Source organism: Sinocyclocheilus anshuiensis, unplaced genomic scaffold (genome assembly GCF_001515605.1).
Source record: "Sinocyclocheilus anshuiensis isolate Anshui unplaced genomic scaffold, SAMN03320099.WGS_v1.1 scaffold234, whole genome shotgun sequence".
Classification (NCBI taxonomy): Eukaryota; Metazoa; Chordata; class Actinopteri; order Cypriniformes; family Cyprinidae; genus Sinocyclocheilus; species Sinocyclocheilus anshuiensis.
In genome coordinates, this window is record NW_015544165.1 from 357922 (window position 1) to 365664 (window position 7743).

Sequence of the window (7743 nt, forward strand, 5' to 3'; positions counted from 1 at the left end):
ATTATTGTAAGTCACGTTCTACTATTAAAATGTATACTATTTATTTACATATTATTTATTCTATTTAACAATTATTATATATTTGTTTAATGCCTAAAAGATAATTTATTGGCTATTTTCTTTTATTGTGTAATTTATGTATTTATGAAATTATTAAATTTTTTGAGACCTCATTTATTAGTGCATCATTATGATTGTGTTCAGTTTTACAGATATAATGAAGGGCACGTTCAGCGTGTCTGTCAGTCTGTTGCTGCTGTGTGTTTTGTGGGGTGACAGTCAGCCTGTACACACTGCTGCTCACACTGTCAGAGAGGTGAAGCAACTTATATTGATTTCTCAGGTAGTGTCATATAGTCATAAAAATGAGAAATTGCTCATCAGTTTTTGTTTAAGGAATGTTGAACTACTTTTATTGTATGTGCGCGCGTGTGTGTGTGTGTGTGTGTGTGTGTGTGTGTGCGTGCGTGCATTTGTGTGTGTATACGTGCTGTTAGATGATAGAGCTCCTGACAGCGATGACTCCAGTCAATGAGCAGGAGGAACAGGACACAGAGCTGATGGACTCTCCTGAGGTTCTGTGGCCTAATACTGAGGATCTGGAGAAGAGAGACCTGCCACGTCTTGGAGTAGCAATTCATAGAGCCTTACCCTCAAGAGTCCACAGCAGGTAAATAACCATTAACATGCTGATCTTTTTAAAACAGCAGGCCATTAAGTCTTCCCAAAAACATTTTAAGTTATCAATTCTTAAAAGAACCATTTTTTCTTAGTGTACACTACAGAATATTTTGGAACAATTTTCCACTATAAAGAACCTTTTATACAATGGAAAGATTCCATGGATGTTAAAGGTTCTTAATGGCACCATAGATGCCTTTATTTGTAAGACTGTACTTAGTGCCCTTTACATGACCAAAAACGTGTTTATTTTTTAATATATATTCTTTATATTTTATATAAATAGAGTAAAAGTGACAAGTGGTGTTTAACACATATCATAGCTTAACTTTGGCTTGTATTTTTCGTGTGTGTGTGTGTGTGTGTGTGTTCAGTAAGTCCGTAGATGCACCTAGATACCGTTTGTCTTCTCCAGAAAAGTGGATGTCCAGCCTCCAAGGTTGAAGAATAGTCATTGTTTGATTCATCTGTCTCAAAAATGCTTGAATCGATAAATCCAAATCTACTAGGTTTACACACAAATCTCATCCGCATGAAGAACTCATTGTAAGACAATAAATAAAAGGAGTTACAAAATATACAAATGTGTTTCGAAGGGGAAATTAAACAACATTATGGACAAAGAATGGAGGCTTTTTATTATTTTTTTGGTTATTTTATTTTTGCTGTTATTTATAGGTCTTATACAGTACAGCTATGTGGTCTCTTCTATAAAGATAGTATTGGCACTAAATCCAAAATATTCCAGAAATATATGTCATTAAAAATTTACAGACACATAAAAGCTGAAGATATGTAGAAAAAAGTCCCAGATATTTTACGTTATTGGTTAATATCAATCTCTCTGTGAAGCAACTGTTTTGCGCATATTTTTATAACTCTGTCCTGTATATTTTTGCTTCTGCAATGTGTGTGCGTGCGTGCGAGAGAGAGAGAGCAGCTTAAAAAGGACATGATGAATTTAAAACAAGAGACTGAATACCTGCAGAGAAACAAAGAACAGATGTCAAAGGAGCTTCACCAAGCTAGAGAAGAGCTGAAGGAATTCAAATCAACTTTCAGAAGACAGATAACAGAAATTAAAACAGAAATGCAGGAAGAACTGTCTGTGTTGAAATCAGAACTTCGAAAGAAGGATGAACTTATAAATAATATGAAGGAACAACTTCTTCACGTTTCATCATCCAAAGCATCTCACGCTAAACACCTGACCTGTCTAGAGACCCCCACTGACAATCAGCAATCACCTGCAGCGGATGAGCCTCGCTCTTCGTCAGATCCACAGACCAAAGCCCACTGCACTGCTCCATACAACCCCACCCAAACAGAAGCTCTTATTCTCATCGACTCCAACGGAAAATACATAAACGAGATGTCATCCATGGATGTATAAAAATGAAAATCAACAAGTATTCTGGATTTTACGGTGGCTAAAAACAGAGTATTAGTATCTTGATCTACACCCAGTTCTATCTTGTTTTTCCTACTCATATAGATTGCTAATTTTGCTTGACCTATAAAAATTTAAACACTGACAAATAAACCTCTTTCTTCTAACATATCTAAAACCAGCAATAAATACGTTTATAGAAAAAGATTCATTAAAACTATCAAATAAATTATGTAATAACCCAAACATCCTTTCTAGTCTAAAACAATCCATATACGCATGAAAAACAGTTTCTCTCTTAAAACAAAAAGGGCACTCTGCAGTAACATCAGAATTTAAAACTGAAATAAAAGCATTAACTGCTAACACACCATGTAAAAGTCTCCACTGTATGTCCCCAACTCTTTTGCTTAAAGGTGGCTTATACAATGACCTCCATTCTGGTTTTACATCATCATCCAGTTTTAAAACATCACGCCATGGTGTGTCAACCCTTTTATCAAGTGATTTTTTGTTAAAAACAAGAACACAAGCTTTATAAAAAGATTTACCAGTACTTGAAAAAAACTTAAGACATAAGGATTTTCCAGGGCTTAGAAACATTCCTGAAACATCATCTAAAACAGGTAAAAGAACAAAATCAGATAAAACATCACTTTCATTAGGCACATTTTTGCTTTCACAGTGGTCCAATAAACGTTTCAGTTCATCAGAAGTGAGTGTTTTTTTCCATTTTTCTAATAAATGAAAAACAAATCGTCTTGACTTAATCTTCAGACTCGTAGCAACTCTTTCCACATTCTCAAAAACTGGTCCAGACAAATTAACTAGGCTCCCCATTGTGCATCATCAGGGAAATATTCCTTTACAACCACACCTCTCTTGTTTTTTGTGATACTAAGAAAACGTTTTATGTCATCAACATCATAACTTCTGCTCATACCTTCAGTCTGCGACAACACTATACTTGAATCAGACATTTCACTTTCTGACTCTTTCTGTTCTTCAAACACTTCTCCTTTCTTAAAACACTTTGCACTACTGATCTTTTCCACATTTTTCCTTTTTGTCGGTACTTTGAACATCTTGTTCTCTGCTTCTACCTCAGACACATCTTCTTCCCTCACATTTTCTACATCACTGTTCAACAATCCAGTTTCTGCATTTAGAGAAGTTTCTGGAGTATCCCTACCTTCACTCGTTGATTCCGTTGAGGTCGATCCAGCTTCCACAGGCCCCACGACAGATGTTCCTTCCCCAGCAAGTTTATCCGCGGTCGGCACTGCTTCGGCCGGACCGACCTCAGACGGTTTTACAGTAGGCCTATCTTCCTCATTTGCAGCACTGTCCTTACTACCTCCAGCTGCGTTACTCTTGTCAGGGCATGAACGGATTAAGTGGCCTGATTTATTGCATCCGAAACATTTCATTTTGTCAGTAGTCACAAACACTACATATTCGAAATCATCCACACGGAAATTTAGTGCCAAGTCCAGTTCAGCGTCGTCTTTAATTATCATGAAAGCGAATCTCCTAAATGAAACGATATGTTTCAATAAAGGAGACTCGCACCCGATCGCAATCTTTTTGAACGGCGAAAGCAACTTTCCATAACGTGAAAGCGCTTGTATCAAAATATCATCACTAAGAAAAGGAGGGATATTCGATATTGTGACTTTCTTTTATGGTAATATCAGAGGCAAAACAGGTGTAAGCATTTCATCGATGATTATTCCTCGCGCAACCACCTCGTTTGCTCTTTCCACCGTATTCAAAAAAATCACGGTCGTGTTATTCATTCTGGATGCAGAGAGAATATTTTGATGGCCAACAACTTCTCCTACACCCAGACAGCAAGCCTCCACACTCACCACGGATACTATCTTAACTCCGTGACGCCGTGTGAGGAAATCAAGCCCATTCCCACCCTGAGCTGCCATGCTTTCTAAGAAAGCAGGCAGCACTAACAAAACACACACAAAATAAATACTAAATCAAATAAAAAAACTTAGAAAGAAAAAAAAGAAAGAAAAAAGTAAGGAAACACACGACAAAAGCAAATACACGCGCTCACACTCACTAAGCTCTCACACATGCTCCACAAACGCCCATGCATGCGCACGAGAGAGAGAGAGAGAGAGAGAGAGAGAGAGAGAGAGAGAGTCCATACTGGTAGGAAAAGCTATAAAAGCCCTATGGCCTCAAACACAGTATTTCCAGAAGCAATCCGCACCGCCACCTCTCTTCCTGAACTGTCTCCTGCTGCCCCACAGACCTCTGGGAGGAATGAGGCGATACGGTTTTTCTAACAGTAACTTAAAAGAGAAACAGAGGCTGTTGCTCACATATTTGCAATGAAAATGTAATATAGCTAGATAATACACGTGAACACAGCATTATTTACATGCTTAGAGATTGTTATTTTGTTTACCTCTCTAAGAGCTTGTTTAGGAATCTGCCCAGGCACTTTGTTATCTGTGAAAAGAACAGTATGAGCATTCAGAATCAGAATCAGAAGAGCTTTATTACCAAGTATGTTTACACACACAAGGAATTTGACTTGATGACAGGAGCGTCCAGTGTAGAAGAAAGTACAAACATAGTGCAGACATACATGATAGTGCAGACATACATAGGAATAACACAGTAGGGATGTAATATAACACTAATATAATAAAAAAGAAAAATTGAATAATGTACTATATACAGAAATAGAAGTATAGGAAAAAATGTAATTATTTAGATAAATGTACATATATGTTTATTAGTGTGCAGATATGTTATTTACAAAGTGTGCAGTTTAATATAAGTATAACTATGTTAGTTGTGATGGACGATGTATAATTATGAAAGATTAATTGTTCAGACTGAATATAGCCTGTGGGAAAAAACTGTTCTTGTGCCTGGCTGTTCTGGTGGTCAGTGCTCTGTAGCGCCGACCAGAAGGCAACAGTTCGAAGAGAGAGTGGGCTGGGTGTGAGGGGTCCAAGGTGATTTTTTTAGCCCTTTTCCTCACTCTGGAGATGTAAAGATCTTGGAGGCTGGGCAGAGGGGCACCAATAATCCTCTCAGCAGTCCTGACTGTCCGTTGTAGTCTCTTGATGTCTGATTTGGTAGCTGAACCAAACCAGACAGTTATGGATGAACACAGGACAGACTCAATGATAGCAGAGTAGAACTGTTTCAGCAGCTCCTGTGGCAGGTTGAATTTCCTCAGCTGGCGAAGGAAGTACAACCTCTGCTGGGCCTTTTTTGCAACAGCGTTGTTACATCTGAACACCAACTTTCGTTGATGTAGAAACACAATCCACCACCTCTGGTTTTCCCCGTTAACTCCGCGATGCGATCCGCTCTGAACAGCTGGTAGCCCGGCAGATGACGTGCGTTGTCCGGAATGGCTTCACTCAGCCAGGTTTCAGTGAAGCACAGTGCAGCAGAGTTAGAAAAGTCCTCGTTGGTGTGGGTGAGGAGGAGAAGTTCATCCGTTTTGTTAGGAAGGGAACGGATATTCGCGAGATGAATGCTTGGGAGCGCAGTCCGAAAGCCGCGCGCGTGGAGCTTCACCAGGGCGCCGGCGCGTTTCCCTCTTCTGCGTCTGCACAAGCGTTTGAACAACACAGCCGTACCTCCGACTAGAATGTCCAACAAAACGTCCGAATAATCAAAAACCGGAAAAATATTGTCTGGGATGTGCTGCTTAATGTTAAGGAGTTCGTCTCTGGTAAAACTTATAGAAGAAGAATGACAAAACACAGAACAAACAAACAAAAACAATAGAAGAATCGCGGAGCTCAGCGTCCTGGCTGCCATTTGCGGCGCCATCTTGATCTCTTGATTCAAGGTACAAAAGAGTGATTTCTTTTATCGTCTACAGAAGAACTTTCAGTAACACTGAAAGATGGGACCGTTGTAACTTTTGAGATTAAATGTCTGTGTCAGATAAATGAGTCTCACTCTCTTGGCTGAGCATTGGGGAATATCCTGCGACTGCCACCCTCTGCAGGAGATCATTGAGATCAGAGACAGAGAAATCATCTGGACTGACCCCTCCTGCCTCTTCCACTGAATCTAAAGCAGCAATCACAGCAGTTATTTCATCAGCTACAGCAAATTTACCAATATTGCTATTTGGCCCCAGCATTAAAAAAGTAATGTTAGATTTTTGCACCCTGTGTACTCATTTAAGGCAGTTGTCGATGAAAATGTGTGTTGTATCAGTGCTTAACTACACACACACACACACACACACAAGAGATAGATGTTCTAAGATTGTCTCCTTGGACAAAAACAATGCTAAATGCACTTAACCATTACATTATTCAATAAATCCATTCATAGGAAGAAAAAAAATATAGAAAAAAATATCCAATATATATAAATAAATCAACAAACTTTGTCAGGGGAGAAAAATATCCAATATATAAATTAAATTAAATTAAATTAAATTAAATTAAATTAAATTAAATTAAATTAAAAATAACATCTGAAACATTATGTCTGAATGCACTCACCAGGGCCGCTGAAAGTCATGTCAGCTGTGTCTGTAACAGGATGTGCTAACAGATGACTGCAGGAGAGCAGGAGGACAGAGCAGGACAGAAGCAGGTTACAGATCATCTCTGCAGCAGGTTGAAGGTCCTATCAGGTCAGGCTTTGGTGAATGAGGCGGATGAATGCTCTCTTTTCTTATATACACCACTCTTCCAAAGCTGAGTGAATCATAATCAATGCAGTGTTTTTATTGAGAATACTATTTAAAAATGTGGATCCTGTTGAGTTAATATCCATGAATAAATGAGGATGACTGGTATAGCAAGCCACGGTGGCTTTATCACCTTTGAATCTCAATGTTTTACTGAATTTGTCAATTGGGGGTCTCAGGTGTGCAAATCTCCATCTATCAACTCTTGAGACAGCAAAACACATAAAGAGATTATTTTATGTCAGCCGACTTATTTAGCCCATGAATCTAGTTCTTTTACGTTGGAAAGGATGAAAATATATCTCTTTAAATTCACAGAAAAGCCTGGTTAACTGATGCATAGGTACAAATATTTTATTGGGAATTCAGGCAGCCACACTGATGCCAACAACATTGTCAATGAGGGTAATAAAAATGAAACTCAAGAGCTCCAGGGATATAAAGTCCAGATTACTCGTCTGCTGAGGAGAGCATGACATTTATCACCCACTGCCAAAGATGTATTAGTGATGCACATTTGACAGTTACAAAGCGTGGAGTATAATCAGACAGAGCAGACGTGAGAAATTAGTCGTTTGAAAAGGATGTACGTCACTCACAGTCTGGCTACATCTGTGAACCTCATAGGCTATGTAAGATTGATTTTATGAGGTATTTGCTTGGCTGAACTGCTCCCAACATTAAACATAAATTCACAGTACACTCCATGCACATTGAACTCACATAGCACATAACATATAATGCAATACAAAACGTCTCAGGTTACTTATGTAACCATGGTTCCCTGAGTAGGGAACGAGACACGGCGTTCCCCATAGCGACCCCTAGAGGACGCAGTTCGAAGTTCCCATGAAAGGGAACTATAGTTTCCTTCACAATGCATGAATTTTAAGACTCAAACGCCAGAAGAGGGCAGAATATCATCCCACACCTCTGAGGAGCACTTTATAACTTTGCATTTGTTATTATA

General features: G+C 38.7%; 1 protein-coding gene and 1 long non-coding RNA gene across 2 annotated transcripts; one reads left to right on the plus strand and one right to left on the minus strand.

Moving 5' to 3' along the window:
• Positions 1-239: 239 nt before the first annotated feature.
• On the plus strand, positions 240-1076 carry LOC107695743 (uncharacterized). The gene is made up of 3 exons (XR_001635026.1): positions 240-316; positions 498-670; positions 1056-1076. It is a non-coding gene; the product is annotated as an uncharacterized LOC107695743 (long non-coding RNA).
• A 3196-nt stretch (positions 1077-4272) lies between these two features.
• On the minus strand, positions 4273-6688 carry LOC107695762 (prepro-urotensin II-gamma). The gene is made up of 4 exons (XM_016495796.1): positions 6583-6688; positions 6026-6139; positions 4503-4546; positions 4273-4386 (listed from the first exon to the last, which is right to left on the minus strand). Exons 1-4 carry the CDS (start codon positions 6686-6688, stop codon positions 4273-4275), a joined length of 378 nt encoding a protein of 125 aa, XP_016351282.1.
• Positions 6689-7743: the final 1055 nt, after the last annotated feature.

Coding starts and splice junctions, on each gene's coding strand:
- LOC107695762 (XM_016495796.1), bottom strand. CDS start 6,688: ATGATCTGTAACCTGCTTCTGTCCTGCTCTGTCCTCCTGCTCTCCTGC. Junction 4,547..6,025: donor CCCAATGCTCAGCCAAGAGA/GTGAGACTCATT, acceptor TTCTTTTCACAG/ATAACAAAGTGCCTGGGCAG. Junction 4,387..4,502: donor CTAAACAAGCTCTTAGAGAG/GTAAACAAAATA, acceptor TTCTCTTTTAAG/TTACTGTTAGAAAAACCGTA.